The sequence below is a fragment of the Mesoplodon mirus genome (genome assembly GCF_964341445.2).
Source record: "Mesoplodon mirus genome assembly, chromosome: 2".
NCBI classification, from domain to species: Eukaryota; Metazoa; Chordata; class Mammalia; order Artiodactyla; family Ziphiidae; genus Mesoplodon; species Mesoplodon mirus.
This window is the reverse complement of record NC_138977.1, coordinates 217,253,204-217,270,424: the sequence shown is the minus strand read 5'-3', so window position 1 is coordinate 217,270,424 and position 17,221 is coordinate 217,253,204. Positions and strand designations below refer to the sequence as shown.

General features: G+C 36.3%; 1 protein-coding gene across 1 annotated transcript in view; it reads left to right on the top strand.

The window, feature by feature from the left end:
- PDZD8 (PDZ domain containing 8) overlaps positions 1-17,221 on the top strand; it is an 87,419-nt gene that overhangs the window by 33,396 nt on the left and 36,802 nt on the right. Inside the window, exon 3 of the mRNA XM_082607145.1 lies at positions 15,601-15,703. Within this exon, the coding sequence (XP_082463271.1) occupies positions 15,601-15,703 (103 nt within the window). The remainder of the gene's footprint in view (positions 1-15,600; positions 15,704-17,221) is intronic.

Genomic DNA, 17,221 nt, shown 5'->3' with positions numbered 1-17,221 from the left:
TGGTTTTCTCAGGGTGTATGCCCAGTAGTGGGTCGTATGGTAGTTCTATTTTTAGTTTTTTAAGGAACCTTCATACTGTTTTCCATAGTGGTTATATCAGTTTGCATCCCCACCAACAGTGCAGGAGGGTTCCCTTTTCACCACACCCTCTCCAGCATTTATTGTTTCTAGTTTGTTTTTTTTTTTTCAAAAATTGGGTGCTGTCTCAATTATCCTTTATTTGTAGTTTACCTTGAATTACTCTGGTAACCTATTGAGGTTTGTTTTTTTTTTTTTCTCCAATTCGCGCTGTCTCGGCGCACGTACGTGTCACCAGCTCTTTTTTTTTTTTTTTTTTTTTATGGCTGTGTTGGGTCTTCGTTTCTGTGCGAGGGCTTTCTCTAGTTGTGGCAAGTGGGGGCCACTCCTCATCGCGGTGCGCGGGCCTCTCACTATCGCGGCCTCTCCTGCCGCGGACCATAGGCTCCAGACGCGCAGGCTCAGCAATTGTGGCTCACGGGGCCAGCTGCTCCGTGGCATGTGGGATCCTCCCAGACCAGGGCTCGAACCCGTGTGTCCGGCATTGGCAGGCGGACGCTCAACCACTGCGCCACCAGGGAAGCCCTAGATTTTTTGATAATGGCCATTCTGACCAGAGTGAGGTGATACCTCATTGTAGTTGTGATTTTCATTTCTCTAATAATTAGTGATGTTGAGCAGCTTTTCATGTGCCTCTTGGCCATCTGTATGTCTTCCTTGGTGAAATGTCTATTTAGGTCTTCTGCCCATTTTTGGATTGGATTGTTTGTTTTTTTGATACTGAGCTCCATAAGCTGTTTGTATATTTTGGAGATTAATCCTTTGTGTGATGTTTCATTTGCAAATATTTTCTCCCATTCTGAGGGTTGTCTTTTTGTCTTGTTTATGGTTTCCTTTGCTATGCAAAAGCTTTTAAGTTTAATTAAGTCCCATTTGTTTATTTTTGTTTTTATTTCCGTTACTCTGAAAGGTGGGTCAAAAAAGATCTTGCTGTATTTTATGTCAAAGAGTGTTTTTCCTGTGTTTTCCTCTAAGAATTTTATAGTGTCTAGTCTTTCATTTAGGTCTTTAATCCTTTTGGAGTTTATTTTTGTGTATGGTATTAGGTAGTGTTCTAATTTCATTCTTTCACATGTAGCTGTTCAGTTTTCCCAGCACCACATATGGAAGAGGCTGTCTTTTCTCCACTGCATGTTCTTGCCTCCTTTGTCATAAATAAGGTGACCATATGTGCATGGGTTTATCTCTGGGCATTCTATCCTGTACCATTGATCTATATTTCTGTTTTTGTGCCAGTACCATACTGTCTTGATTACTGTAGCTTTGTGGTATAGTTTGAAGTTGGGGAGCCTGATTCCTCCAACTCCGTTTTTCTTTCTCAAGATTGCTTTGGCTATTCGGGGTCTTTTGTGTTTCCATATGAATTGTAAAATTTTTTGTTCTAATTCTGTGAAGAATGCCATTGGTAGTTTGAAAGGGATTGCACTGAATCTGTAGATTGCTTTGGGTAGTATAGTCATTTTCACAATATTGATTCTTCCAATCCAAGAACATGGTATATTTCTCCATCTGTTTATATCATCTTTGATTTCTTTCATCAATGTTTTATAGTTTTCTGAGTACAAGTCTTTCACCTCCTTAAGCAGGTTTATTCCTAAGTATTTTATTCTTTTTGTTGTGATGGTAAATGGGATTGTTTCCTTAACTTCTCTTTCTGATTTTTCGTTGCTTGGTGTATAGGAATGCCAGAGATTCTGTGCATTAATTTTGTATCCTGCAACCTTACCAAATCCATTGGTTAGTTCTAGTAGTTTTCTGGTAGCATCTTTAGGATTTTCTATGTATAGTATCATGTCATCTGCAAACAGTAACAGTTTTACTTCTTCTTTTCCAATTTGGATTCCTTTTATTTCTTTTTCTTCTCTGATTGCCATGACTTCCAAAACTATGTTGAATAAGAGTGTGGAGAGTGGACATCCTTGTCTTGTTCCTGATCTTAGTGGACATGCTTTCAGTTTTTCACCATTGAGTATGATGATTGCTGTGGGTTTGTCGTATATGGCCTTTATTATGTTGAGGTAGTTTCCCTCTATGCCCATTTTCTGGAGAGTTTTTATCATAAATGGGTGTTGAATTTTGTCAAAAGCTTTTTCTGCATCTATTAGTATTACAATCATATTAAGATTATTATTTTTAAATTTATAATTTATAGTCCATCTTCTAAAGGATTTTAGGTATTTTGCAAAGAAAATAATATACCCATGTGCAGTTAAATAGAAAATAAATTAGATCAAAAACAACCATGTAGAGAAGAGAAGATCAGTTTTCTGGCAGCAAAGGAAACTTGATGGAGTTCCTAGTTTTTATTTCTTGATAAACTGTGCATGTTTTTCAGGGGAAAAGAAATTCTGACCTCAAATTCTAGGAGGGATTTGTCCCCTACATCTTTGTGTAAAAGACACTGAACAATGTAATGGGTCTCTTTTCCCTTCTTTTCTCTTTTCTCTTCTCTTCTCTTCTCTCTTTTCTTTTCCTGGTTTTAGCAACCAGTTATATTCTTTAAAAAACAAACTTAAGATTATAGTCAGTGAAGGCAAAGCCTATAAAGTTCTGTTGTGTGAGAGTTCTGTACTCTAGAGCAGTATATTTAGGATAGTCTGTCCTAATTATAGATAGAAGTTCTAATTAAGGTCATTTCTTCACTGAGTCACACTTACACTGTTCTAAAGCCTCTATTTTCTCAGCACCTTTTAGAGCGTTGTTTTTTCTGGGTTCCAAAAATACATCATTTTTAAAATTTTTAAATGTTAACACAAATACAGAAAAACCACAGCGCTTGACATTCTTCTTTCATTACCAAGAGTTCTCCCTTATTCCATAATTATCTATCATCAGCATGGACTCATGTATTCCTATTTTTTTCAATCACTATAATTCTTTACCATCCTTAATTATTTTGGTGCCTAAATTATCTCATATATGACCACTAGGAGCCTCTTCAAATAACCCTGTATTTTTTTCTTTGCTTTTCTTCTTCTTCTCCCCCTCCCCCTCCTCCTCCCCACCCCCGTCCTCCTCCTTCTTTTCTTTCTTCTTCTTTTTTTTCTTTTTTTCTTCTTTTTAGGTCTTCACTACTTTCTGGTACATATAACAAGCTGTTCCAGGTTCATTTTGTATCTTCCCCATCAGAGTCCTAGAATCGGCTATTTTTCCAAAAAGCCCTGGTTCCTTCTGGTAGAGAATGATATTAGGAATCAAGATCTGGGTGTTGGGTATGTTCATTGCTACTTCATGTATTCATAGGGCCCTTCAGTGAACAGAGTTAGGAAATACATATATGTGAAGACACTTGTAAACATACACACACACACACACACACACACACACACTTTAGAAATCATGAGTTCACCTGATACTTCCAATTCTATTTCATCCTCATAGGGTTGTTCCTTGCCTTGGTTCTTCCCCGCCTTGGTTCTTCCCCCTTTTGTATTTTTATGTCCCTTGAGCCCTGACTCCGAATAACATCAGCACTTTGACTCATTTGCTCAGTCCTATTCTACATCTCAGATAGTTTTGAAATTGCTTTGTCCCTACGTGAACAGAGAACATACTTACTAAAAGGAATTCAGGATTTATTTGCAGTTCTCCCCTACCCTACCCGTTGAGGGCATGTGGTCATGTACTGTATTCATAAATTAGAATAATTTTTCCCCTTTAGTGTGATTATGTTGTTCATTTGAAATGTAGCTGGGTTCGTTTCAGTTTGCTCTCAGTTTCAGTCTCCCCCCACCCCTGCCTTTCTATCCTTATTGATTCCTATTTTTTCATATGTAGAGCATTAACATGCTTCTATGACACAAAACTACAAAAATATCTACAGACAGCCCTTACTCAGCCTGGCACTGTGTTAAACAAAACCTTGCATGTCAGAACAGTGCAAAGCAGGGACACAATTCTGATATGCAGTTAACACAAAGTGAGGACTGCCAGTACTATCATTTGGATCTTGTTTACTGTTTTTTTTTTTTTATCTAGTTCTGTCAGTTAGTGAATGAAGTGTGTTAAATCTTCAACCATGACTATTAATTTATCTCTTCTTTTATAATTTGGTTATTAGGTGCATATTTCTTCATTTTTTTAACATCTTTATTGGAGTATAATTGCTTTACAATGGTGTGTTAGTTTCTGCTGTATAACAAAGTGAATCAGCTATACATATACATATATCCCCATATCTCCTCCCTCTTGCGTCTCCCTCCCACCCTCCCTATCCCACCCCTCTAGGTGGTCACAAAGCACCAAGCTGATCTCCCTGTGCTATGCGGTTGCTTCCCACTAGCTATCTGTTTTACATTTGGTAGTATATATAAGTCCATGCCACTCTCTCACTTCATCTCAACTTACCCTTCCCCCTCCCCGTGTCCTCAGGTCCATTCTCTACATCTGCATCATTATTCCTGTCCTGTCCCTAGGTTCTTCAGAACCTGTTTTTTTTAGATTCCATATATATGTGTTAGCATACGGTATTTGTTTTTCTCTTTCTGACTTACTTCACTCTGTATGACAGACTCTAGGTCCATCCCCTCACTACAAATAACTCAGTTTCATTTCTGTTTCATATTTCTTCTTGACATAATGACTCTTATCATTATGAAGGTTCCCTCTTTGTCTCATAATATTTCTTGTCTTAATATTTATTTCATCTGATATTGATATAGCAGCTACAGATTTCTTATTATTTTCATGGTGTATGTGTGTGTGTGTGTGTGTGTGTGTGGTAGATATATATATATATATATATTTTTTTTTTTTTTTTTTTTTTTTGCGGTACGTGGGCCTCTCACTGTTGTGGCCTCTCCCGTTGCGGAACACAGGCTCCAGACACGCAGGCTCAGCGGCCATGGCTCACGGGCCCAGCCACTCCACGGCATGTGGGATCTTCCTGGACCAGGGCACGAACCCGTGTCCCCTGCATCAGCAGGTGGACTCTCAACTACTGCGCCACCAGGGAAGCCCTATCTTTTTTTTAACAACCTTTTACTTTCGATCTATTTCTGTCTTTATATTTAAATTGTATCATATGTCATAAACAGTTGGCTCTTGCTTTTATGTGTATAACAATCTCTGCCTTTTCATTGGCATATTTAGTTCCCTTATACTTAACGTAGTTATTGATGAGCTTGTGTTTTTAGGTCTGCCATTTTGCCATTTGTTTTTTGTCTCGTGTTTTTTTTTTCTCTCCTCTGTTTCTTTTCATCCTTCCTGTCTTGTGAATCAAATCTTTTTTAGTATTCCATTTTAATTCCTTTATTGGCTTGCTAACTGTAGTTTTACACTGTGTATATAGTTGCTCTAAGAATTGGAGTATGCACCTTTAATGTATCCCATATACTTAGAATATTGTTACTTAAGGTAAATTACAAGAACCTCATAATAGTATATTTCCATTTATGCCCACATCATCAGTGTTGGTCATATACAGGTATCCCCTGCTTTTTGAAAGTTTGCTTTACACCACTTCACCTTTATGAAAGACCTACTTTAGTACCTGTTTTTGCTAACTGAAAGAAATTTGAAGAGGATTTTTACTTTTACAGAAATTGAAAAGAGAAAATGTCATTCAACCTTTGTTTTGCAGCAAGCTGTTATAGAGGTAGCTGTGTACCCTAGCAGCAGTGAGAGTGACACCACCAAGCTCCTTCTCTGGGAACATTCAGCATCCCAGCATCAAGCCGCTGTAGCTTTGAACTGTGTCTGTGAACATCTGTGCTTTGTCTTGATTTATTTTGTTCATCCGTTAGTAAGATGTGTCCTAAGATAATTGCTTCTGCCCTTTACACCATTTTTGCTTACAAAAAGTTTCATAGGAATGCTCTACTTTTGGATAGCGGGGGGAAACCTGTATATTACATTCATATATGTTATTAACCCATCAGTAGTGTTATTTTTAGCTTTAAACAGTCATATGTCTTTTAAAGAAATTAAAAGAAACAATTTTTTTTTACATCTACTGTATATTTAACATTTCTATTGCCCTTCATTCCTTCCTTTAGATCAAAGTTACCATCTGGTATCCCGTCCCTCCAGCCTCAAGAACTTCCTTTAGCATTTCTTGTTATTTAGGTTTGCTGGCAACAAATTCTCTTTTTTTGTTTATCTGGAAATTTATTTTTCATTCAGTTGTGAAGGATAGTTTTCCTGATATAGACGTCTAAGCTGACAGTTATTTTCCTTCAACACTTTATTTCAATCCTATATTCTGATGAGAAGTCAGCAATCAATCTTACGGCTCCTCTCCATGTGCAATGTGTCATTTTTCTGTAGCTGCTTTCCAAGTTTTCACTTTGGCTTTCAGTCCTTTAACTATGTCTAGGGGTAATTTTCTTTGTTTGTTTGTTTTTAATGCTTCTATTTCAGTGAACTTCTTGGATATGTGCATTAATGTTTTCAGTCAAATTTGGGAAGTGTGGGGGCATTATTTTTTCAGATATTTTTTCTGCTTCTTTCTTTTTCACCTCTCCTTATGGGATTCCAAATTACATATATGTTGGGCTGTTTCATTTTCCCCATAGGTCCTTGAGGTTCAGTTTGTTTCTTTAAACTCTTCTTTTTTTCTCTGTGTTCTTTGGATTGAGTAATACTAATCTGTCTTCAAGTTCACTGAGTCTTCTGCAATCTCCAGTCTGCTATCTCCAATTTTTAATTTCATTTATTATGCTATTCAGCTCTAGAAGTTCAATTTTGTACAGTTATCATTTCTCTGTTGAGAATACCTATCTTTTCACTCATTATTGTGTTTTCTTTCATTCTTTGAACAAGATGTTCTTTCAATTCTTTGAGTATATATATTTTTTTTCTTTGAAAAAAAAATACATAAATGCTGCATTGAAGTCTTATCATCTGGACCCATTAGGAGTCAGTTTTTATTGACCCCTGTCCTGTTGACCATCGGTCATACTTTCTTCTTTTCTTTGATTGAAAACTGGACATTGTAGATGATGAGTTGTAGCAACTCTGTATTCTCTTATATTCTGAGGATGATTGATTTTCTGTTCTAGTGGGCAGTTAACTTGCCTATTATCAAGTTGCAAACTTTGTCTCCGTACTCTTCCCACCCTCCCCATCTTCCCAGCAAAACATATATTTCTCTCATATATTTCTCTTCTTCCTTTGTCTTCCCACTGCTGCCTTTTTAGACTGGTGCCCTAATTTTTCCTTCTTTATTTAGCAGTCAGCCAAGGATTTGAGCAGAGATGGGACTTACCCTCTCAGTGATTTCTTTGTCTCCCCATAATTTCTAGCTGCTCTGCTGGCTCTGCTGGCTTTGCACTGTATCCTGATTCTTGAAACCCATAAGGCTTCAACTTTCTGCTGCTTGAACTACACCACCGTTTTCCTGCAGCCATAGCCCTGAGCTGTGAAAACCCCACGCTAGCAGTTTGTACTCCTTGTTGCAATTTTATGAAATTAGACTGTCCTCTGCCTTCTGTCTGCTTTGGGAAGGTTTACATTGTCCTTAAATGTGTTTTTAAAATTCTTTTTATCCAGTTTTTATAACTTCAGTCTGTTGGAGAGTTTGTGTGACCACTTTACCACTATTACCAAAAGTACTGTTCACTTGGTTTTCTTGTAGATGTTGTTGACAGGTATTGCCTTTGTTTTCCTGGTTGTTCTTTGTGCTTTAATGGGAGGATTTGGGGAGACTCAAAACCATGCTACCACCACTGCCATCCTTCTAGAACCAGAAATACATATTTTTACTTTGATTTTATAAGGCAAAGGAAAGGATTTAATTATGTGATTAAACTATTTTGAAATAGAATCAGCTGTTTCTTTTATTAGGTGAGGCAGCTTCAAGGTAAAAATTTGGTAGAAGGAATTAATACTTTAAGTAGCATTATATCCATATTATATAGTGAAATGTTTAGTTCTTCTATAGAGAAGGCTGTTAACATGGAATTTTGAAATTCGCTTACAAGATGAGCTGTTTTAGAAGTTAAAACCAAAGAAATATTTCTAGCTTGCATTTGTTTGTGGTCTTCCATTTATTTTAGTATTGAGTTTGATTATATTCACTTGTTTATTTTTGACTCAAGTGGTAACTGTTTTTTTAAAAATTTTATCTGAAGTAAATAAGGCTAAATATTAACTCCCTGCCACCCCGAGTAGTTGGTAAATGTGTGTTCCTTATACTCTGCATTTATTTTAATGTTTGACAGTTTATCTTTTTTAAAAAGAGAAAATATCTAACTAAATTTGAGTATATTTGGGGGCATGACTCTACAAATACCTCTGTTGTTACTAATAGCGTTTACTTATTACCTGCAATATGTAATATATGGTAGGTACTTTGCATTCATTATTTCAGCCCTCAGAACATCTTTATGAGATTAGTATTATATCCATTTTACAGATGAAGAACTGAGATCCATAAGTTACTTGCCCAAGACCCCATAGCTGGAATTTGAATCTAGGTTTGTTTGACTTCAAAATCCTTCACTCGTTCTATCTTCATAGCCTTTTTTTAAAACTTGTTGAAGAAAATTTTGTTTCTTAAATTTTTCATATTATGTTAGAGTATATAAATTTTGGAAATTTTTTTTACCTATTTGAAGGCAAGTCATTATATTTTTTTAAAAATTACCTTTTCAAGAAGATCTTGGGATATAGAAATGTGCATTAGTAATGAAGCATCATTAAGATAAAGGCTGAAGTTGTTTCCTTCATGGAGGAGAGATGAAAGGAAATTAGCTGAAACATGAGACATTTAAATTTTTGTAAGGGAAAACTTCCACTCAGAATGAATTACTTGGAGCTGTTGCTGAATATACTCCTAGTGGTTTTTAAAGCTATATAGATCTATAATCATAAAGGCCTGTCAAGGTTGCTTTTGAATAGAAGAAGACTTTTCAGAAGATTCCAAATTTAGAGTTCATTTGTCCTGGGTTTATGTAGGTATTCTTTCCCCACCTCCTCTTTCCTAAGATTACTGTGTTGGAAAATAGTATTTTTTCTTTTGTAATTGTACAGGCATAGCTCCAGAACACCACAATAAAGTGAATATGACAATAAAGCGAATGACATGAATTTTTTGGTTTCCCAGTACATATAAAAGTTATATTTATACTATACTGTAGTCTGTTAAGTGTGTGATAGTATTATGTCTAAAAAACTGTACATACCTTAATTGCAAACTACTTTATTGCTAAAAAATGCTAACCGTCATCTGAGCCTTCAGCGAGTCGTAAAATCTTTTTGCTTCTGGATAATCTTGCCTCGATGTTGATGGCTGCTGCAACTGATCAGGGTGGTGGTTGCTGAAGGTAGGGGCGGCTGTGGTAATTTCTTACAGTAAGACAACAGAGAAGTTTGCTGCATTGATTGACTTTTCCTTTCACAGATGATTTCTCTGTAGTGTGCAGTGCTGCTTGATAGCATTTTACCCACAGCAGAACTTTTTTCAAAATTGGAGTCAATCCTCTCAAATCCTGCCACTGCTTTATCAACTAAGTTTATGTAATAGTCTAAATCCTTTGTTGTCATTTCAAAAATCAGTTGAGTTTGCCATCTTACATGGGAATGATTGGTGGTGCCCCAAAATAATTATAATAGTAGCATCAAAGATCACTGATCATAGATCACCCTAACAAATATAATAATAATGAAAAAGTTTGAAATACTCCGAGAATTAACAAAATGTGACACAGACACGAAGTGAGCAAATGCTGTTGGAAAAATGGTGCTGATAGACTTGCTCGATGCGGGGTTGTCACAAACCCTCAATTTGTAAAAAATGCAATATCTACGAACGATATAGTAAAGCAAAGAGCAACAAAGCAAGGCACAATAAAACGAGGGTATGCCTGTATACCTCTACTGCTACTTCATACAGCAAAACAGCTGTTTTAATTCTTCTGATGTCTGAATTGTAAACGAATTTAAGAAATTAAGTATGAACCCAGATGACATAAAGCCAACACTATGTTTTAAAATGCCAAACTCCAAAATGTTTAAGTGTAATGTTGGCATGCTATATACTTATATATGATACTTTCAACAAAAGTGAACTGTAAAATGAACTGTGGTCAGAAAAATAAGAATTCAAAATAGTGTTTTATCTGAATTTTCCCTCTCTTTGCACCGTTATTCCATGACTGTCAATTAGTTCTTCTAATGAATTTATTGATGTCTGAAGGTGATATTAAGATACACTGTTTTCAGAAATTGCTGTTTATATATAGATTGCATAGAAAGAGAAATTGAAGGCCCAGAGACAAGAGGTATTTAGGTTAAAGGTGAGGAAGTAAATTCTTGAAAGACGTGTATTAGTAGAAACAGGAAGGGATAACTGGTATAAGTAGGATAGGGTTTAGTGACTGACTGAATATGTGGATGGGAATAGGTGGAAGAGGCAAAGGAATGTTAAGGATTTGCGTTTAGGAGAATTATGGTCTCATTGATTTTGATTTGGTCATCAAGTATTGATCATTTTCTAATATTAGAGATATAAAGATCAAGACAAAGCTTCTCCCTTTCAGGACTATGGGGGCAATAGAGGTGCTTGTTTCAGAGGGAGATGAGTTTGACTTTATATGTCTTAAGTAGTAGGGCATGGTTAGATTTCCTTGTAGAAGTGTTCTGCAAACTTGACGGTTTAGACATGGAGAAGGAGAAAGACAGGGACTGGAGATTAGGTTTGGAGGTCTTCGTCATAGACAGGGAGAGTTAAGTCCTGGGTGGGATAATTTCCAAGGGGGAGGAGTATAGACCAGAGGTAAGCATATATAGGAGGTCAGCCAAGTTTGATTCTTTTCACAACCCTTGAGGTGATATTTGACTCCTTTCAGGTGTGAGATTCTTCTTTCAAATTAAGTTTAATCATCCAAAAAAGGAAAAAAAGATTTTTGGTTTTCACTTTTGATTATAAAAATGACTTTCTTATAGAAGGGTGCACAGGGAATTCCTTTCCTTTTCTCAGTGGTTTGGTCTTGAGTCATATAAATTCTCTGTTTGTTTCTTGATAGGTGATGTTTGTGCTTATTATGCTCAACATGAGGTTTCAATATACCTTTGCCTTAAAAAAAATAAACATTTTGAAATTGGAAAGAACTTTTATAGAGCTAATAGCTCTTTCCAGAGACAGATGTCTAAAGGCGATTTTCTTTGCCTTTTTTGTTTGCAGTACAGACTCCTCCTACTCCCTTAGGAAGTAGTAATAGTACAAATGTATTTGTACTCGTTTCTTGCTAATTCAGTATATGTTGAGTGTTCATTTCACTCAAAATATGTATTAACCAGTGGCTGTTGCTACTTGTTTCTGGTGATTATATAATTTGAATGGTAAATCTTTGTTTAACTCAAGACTGAATTGTAGATGTACAATGAAAGTGGATACTTTTGTTTTAAATGTTCTATGTAAACTAAAGCAAATGCCTTCTTAATTCACCCAGTTGGCTGGTACTAGTGGTACAGTGGAAACTCCTTTCTGGCGTTTATCTAGAAAATTATATGTTTTTCCAAATCAGTCAAGATATCAGTCAAGAAATCAGGAAAATGGGGGATACTATTATTATTCTTCTAAAAGAATTAAATCTTAATCAACATAGAGTCATTAGTAGTTGAAGGAATCCACTGATTGCAAGTCAAAAGCAGGTTCAGGCTAACATAGGAATTATGTCCTGGGAACCAGATCTGGTGCTTGTAGGAGAGAAACAGTCAATCTAAGCAGTCAGTCTCAGGTATCTCTTTTTCCCTGTCTGTTGCTAATGGTGGGTCATTCTTGAAAACTAAATATTAAGAAGTTTATACACATAATATACTTTATACAGATCCTAAGAAATAATACTTTTTTAAAAGAAATAAATTTTCTAAGCAAAATAGATCCTTACTAAATTGGCATTTATGACACATGGTTTAGTGTAGTGTTGTTAGCTTTTCTAGAGTACTAGTAATGTTTGCTCAGTTCTTCCAGAATATTCACCATTGGCTACAGATCTTTGTAACTACTTTAACAGAAGAAATGTAAAGAGTAGAAGTGAGTATCGTGGAGTGCTCTGACATAGAATCAGAAAAATCAGAATTAATAAAAGCAGTATCTATTTCAATGGCAAAATTAAATTCAGGGTAATCAGACAAAATATTTTCATCCTTAAGAAAAGAAATAAACATCTGAAGCAACATAGAGCCTAACAAACCAACCTAAAGGTGTTTTTGGAAGTACTTTTAATAGTTGATCAGTTGCTTTTAAAATGAAAGTTCTCTGTATCTGGAATATTTGTCACAAAACAAAGATCAAGGCTATCTGATAGGGCAGTTAATGTTTTATGTACTTTAAAATTTCATTGTTGGGCTTCCCTGGTGGTGCAGTGGTTTAGAGTCCGCCTGCCAATGCAGGGGACGCGGGTTCGTGCCCCGGTCAGGGAGGATCCCACATGCCGCGGAGCGGCTGGGCCCGTGGGCCATGGCCGTTGGGCCTGCGCGTCCGGAGCCTTTGCTCTGCAATGGCAGAGGCCACAACAGTGAGAGGCCCGCCTACCGCAAAAAAAAAAAAAAAAGAAAAAAAATGTCATTGTTAAGAATGATAACTATTAAATGTTAAATATTTGTGGTATTTCAATATTTTAAATGATTTTTATTTGGAATTTTTTTTTTTTTTTTTTTGCGGTATGTGGGCCTCTCATTGTTGTGGCCTCTCCCGTTGCGAAGCACAGGCTCCGGACGCGCAGGCTCAGCAGCCATGGCTCACGGGCCCAGCCGCTCCGCGGCATGTGGGATCTTCCCAGACCGGGGCACGAACCCGTGTCCCCTGCATCGGCAGGCGGACTCTCAACCACTGCGCCACCAGGGAAGCCCTGGAATTTATTTTAAGGGACCCTTCTTTTAATATTTTCTGTTATCAAATGTCAACATCAGATAAAAATCCATTTTCTATTTTATTGAAATACATAATCTTATTGCAGTGTATTGATTCATAGTAAAAATAAAACAAGCATTTATTATTATATCTTTTTGTAACAAATCTCTGAGACTTTTGATATAACCCTAATGAACGCTCATTATTCTTTTTCTCTTTAAACAGCTTTATTGAGATATAATTCACATACCATATAATCTATCCATTTAAAGTATATGATTTAGTGTGTTTTAGTATGTTCAAAGGGTTCTACAGCCATCATCACAGTCTAATTTTAGAACATTTTTGTCCCTCTCAAAAAAACTCCATACTCATTAATAGTCAATTCCTAATCCCCCTAGTCCTCCTCCCCCAGCCCTTAAGTAATCAATAGTCTACTTTCTGCCTCTATAAATTTGCCCATTTCCAGACATTTCATACAGTATGTGGTCTTTTGTGACTGGCTTTTTTCACTTAGCTTGTTTTCAGGGTTCATCCATATTGTAGCAGGTATCATTACTTCAGTTCCTTTTGTTGCCCAATAATATTCCATTGAATGTATATGCCACGTCTTATTTACCTATTCATGAGCTGATGGACATAAGGGTTGTATTCACTTTTTTACTATTATGAATGATGCTGTTATGAACATTCATGTCAAGTTTTGTATGAATGTATGCTTTCATTTTTCTTGGTTATTTACCTAGGAGTGGAATTTCTAGGTCATATGTTAACTCTATGTTAACTTTTTATGGAATTGCCAAAATATTTTTCAAAGTGGCTGCATCATTTTACAACCCCTCCAGCAATGTGTGAAGATTCTAGGTTCTCCACATCCTCACCCATACTTGTTATTGTCTCTTTTTTAATTAGCCATCTAGTGGGTATGAAGTGGTATCTCATTGTGGTTTTGATTTGCATTTCCTGATGGCTAATGGTGTTGAGCATATTTTCATGTGCTTATTGGCTTTTTGCATATCTTCTCTGGAGAAATGTCTATTCATTTTCTTTGTCCATTTTTAAATTAGGTTATACTAGGTCCTTACGAGATACATGATTTGCACATATTTTCTCCCATTTTGTGGATTGTCTTTTTGCTTACTTGGTGGTATCCTTTGAAGCACAAAAATTTTTCAGTGAAGTCCCATTCACCTATTTTTTCTTTTGTTACTTGTGCTTTTGGTGTCCTATCTTAAATCATTGCCTAACCCAAGGTCACAAAGATTTGCTTTTATGTTTTCTTATTAGACATTTAGGTCTGTGACTTATTTTGAGTTAATTTTTGTTGTGCTTTTTTAAAATGTAAAAAAAGGTGTTATGAAAAATACAGAATGACTTATGGTTTTAGGGGGAGATTCCAAGCATTATGCTTTCTTATTCCTGAATCCTGTAATATCTGTTGAGAATTTGAGAGTACTAGCTGGTGCATAGCCTTCTCTGCATGACCATAAAGGCCTTTAGGTAGTTTGCTCTTTTGGACACATGGTGGCAGCAGAGCTTTGATGAATGAAAATTCTCATTTTCCTAAACTTAGTATTTTATAATTATGAATCTTCTTAATGCTCTTGGCAGTAAATTGTTGAGCAGTAAATTTAAATTGCCTTTCAGATTAAAAATTATTTAAATTTATGAACTTTTCTTTGCCATGAGTTTATTCTGACTTTTCAGGTTATGAAGCCAGTTTATGAGGTATGGACATGATTTGCTTGAGTTCTCCAACCTTAGGACACAATTTTCTCTTATTACTCTAAGGTCTTTTATCCACTTTTCTTTCATTATCTCACTCCTATCCCTGTGATCTTCGTGTAGAGATAAAGTAATAGAGTAGCAGTCAAAATGTTGATTAATGCTAAAGATAGTCTCAAACTTACTCCTAAAAAACATTGGCAGACTTACATTCTGACTTAGAAGATAGATAACATAGAAGTTGAGCATGTGGGTAACAGTTTTTTCCTTCAATAAGAAAAACTGCTTTATGTCTTCTCAAGATTGGACCCAAGATTTCCTTTTTAGATCTGAATATTAAACAGTAAAATTAAGTGATACAATTATTCCTTGACAGTTATTTTCAAGATAATAGAAATAATAAACATTTATTGAGCACTGACTGTTTGCGAGACACTATGCTAAATGTCTTATATGCATTGTCTTTTATTCTCACAACAGCTCTAAGAGGTAAGTTTTATTTTTGGCCTGAATTTTCCAGAGGAAGAGATGGGTTTAGAGAAGTTAAATAACTTGCCCAAGGTCACATTAGTAGGTAGAGATGTACGTGTATGTATGTGTGTTCATAGCAACTATATTGTACTATTTTGTGTTTAATTTTTACAGATATGGTATCATACTGTATATATGTATCACTCTGCAACTTATTTTTAAAATTCAAATCTATAGCTGATTTGAAAATCTATAGCTTTTGCTACTGTGTATAGATATCTGGTCAATTTGTTTACCTCATGAATAGATTCCACTTTCTATTTCTTTGATTTAGCTGCTGAATAACAGCTTGTCCTAGAATTTCACCTAATTTTTAGCTTTATTTTTCCAGTAGAGGGTATACGAAGTGTTTAATTAAATTTTTTCCTCTGTTGACAGTGATTTATTACTTTTTAGTATAATGATCAGAAAGAAAAAGTTTAATGCATATAATTGGTATAATAGTCCCCTTGTTTTATTTTATACTGCAGGTTACTTATTTTTGGATCCTATGACAGAGAGGCAAATATTCATTGCACACTTGAGCTGAGCAGTGGCGTTTGGGAAGAAAAGCAAAGGAGTTCTATTAAGACGGTAAAATAGATTTGCATAGCTTTACATCTGTATAAAGTTTATATTCTATAAGTGTTGTTTTATTAATATTTCTGTATCCTAGAGTTATTTTTGGTCATATGCAAATAGTTATGAATAGCTCTTAATTTGTCTTGTTGCAATATATCCATAATAAAATGAATCATGTAAAACTATAGTATTAATTGCTTGCATAAGAAACCTTGTCTAACTAATTTTCCTTTTATAACTTTAAAGTTGTTTCATAGTTGTGGAATCAGGAGGAAATGATTCCGAACACCTTAGAAAGCTTGTAAATTCAGAGCATTCATTCATTGATCAGATATTTCATGAGCACTTACTTTGTACCAGGCACTGTGTTAGATGCTGGGGAAACAGTTCAAGACAAGAGACCCTGTTTTTGTGGTGCTGTCATAGGGGAGAGGTTTGATAATCGTCTGCCTGTAGAGAGAAAGGATTATAGGACAATGGGGTAAACCTGAGAGATCAGATCAGTTAGGAGGTATTTAGGGGGAGGTGTTGGCTACTTTAACTAGGTGGTAGCCAAGGAAATGGAAAGAAGAGAATGGATTTGGGACATACTTTTGGTGTGTGAAGGACTTAGAGTTCCAGTTTCTTTTTTGATCTCTCTCAAAAGAAACTCACCTAAATTGCAAGGCTTTGAAAAAAATGCAAAGGCTTTTAAAATATTTTAAGTGCTATAATTAAAAATACACAAGGGCCTCCCTGGTGGCGCAGTGGTTGAGAGTCCGCCTGCCGATGCAGGGGATACGGGTTCGTGCCCCGGTCTGGGAGGATCCCATATGCCGCGGAGCGGCTGGGCCCGTGAGCCATGGCCGCTGAGCCTGCGCATCCGGAGCCTGTGCTCCGCAACGGGAGAGGCCACAACAGTGAGAGGCCCGCGTACGGAAAAAAAAAAAAAAAAAAAAAAAAAAATACACAAAAACAGTGCTTTACTCTCAACATTTTTTAAAAATTTTATTTATTTATTTTTGACTGTGTTGGGTCTTCATTGCTGCATGCAGGCTTTTCTCTAGTTGCAGCGAGCAGGGGCTACTCTTCATTGCTGCGCCACGGGCTTCTCATTGCAGTGGCTTCTCTTGTTGTGGAGCATGGGCTCTAGGCTCATGGGCTCTAGAGCGCAGGCTCAGTAGTTGTGGCCCACAGGCTTAGTTGCTCCACTGCATGTGGGATCTTCCCAGACCAGGGCTTGAACCCATGCCCCCTGCGCTGGCAGGCAGATTCTTAACCACTGCACCACCAGGAAAGGCCCTCTCAACGTGTTTTAATTGGACTTGTTTGGGTTCTTTGGATTCCTAAATGAGTAAAACTTGTCACTAGTTATTAGCTAATTTGTTGAGCTAATAACCAACAAACAACTCAACCAAAGTTGAGTTGGTGTTTTCTGAATATTCTGCATAGCAATTTTAATAGCAGTTATGTTATGCTTCTTGGAATTTGCATAAATCTAGTTGTCTATTAAAGATTTTAGAGCATTTATCAAGATGTTGTCTACAGAAT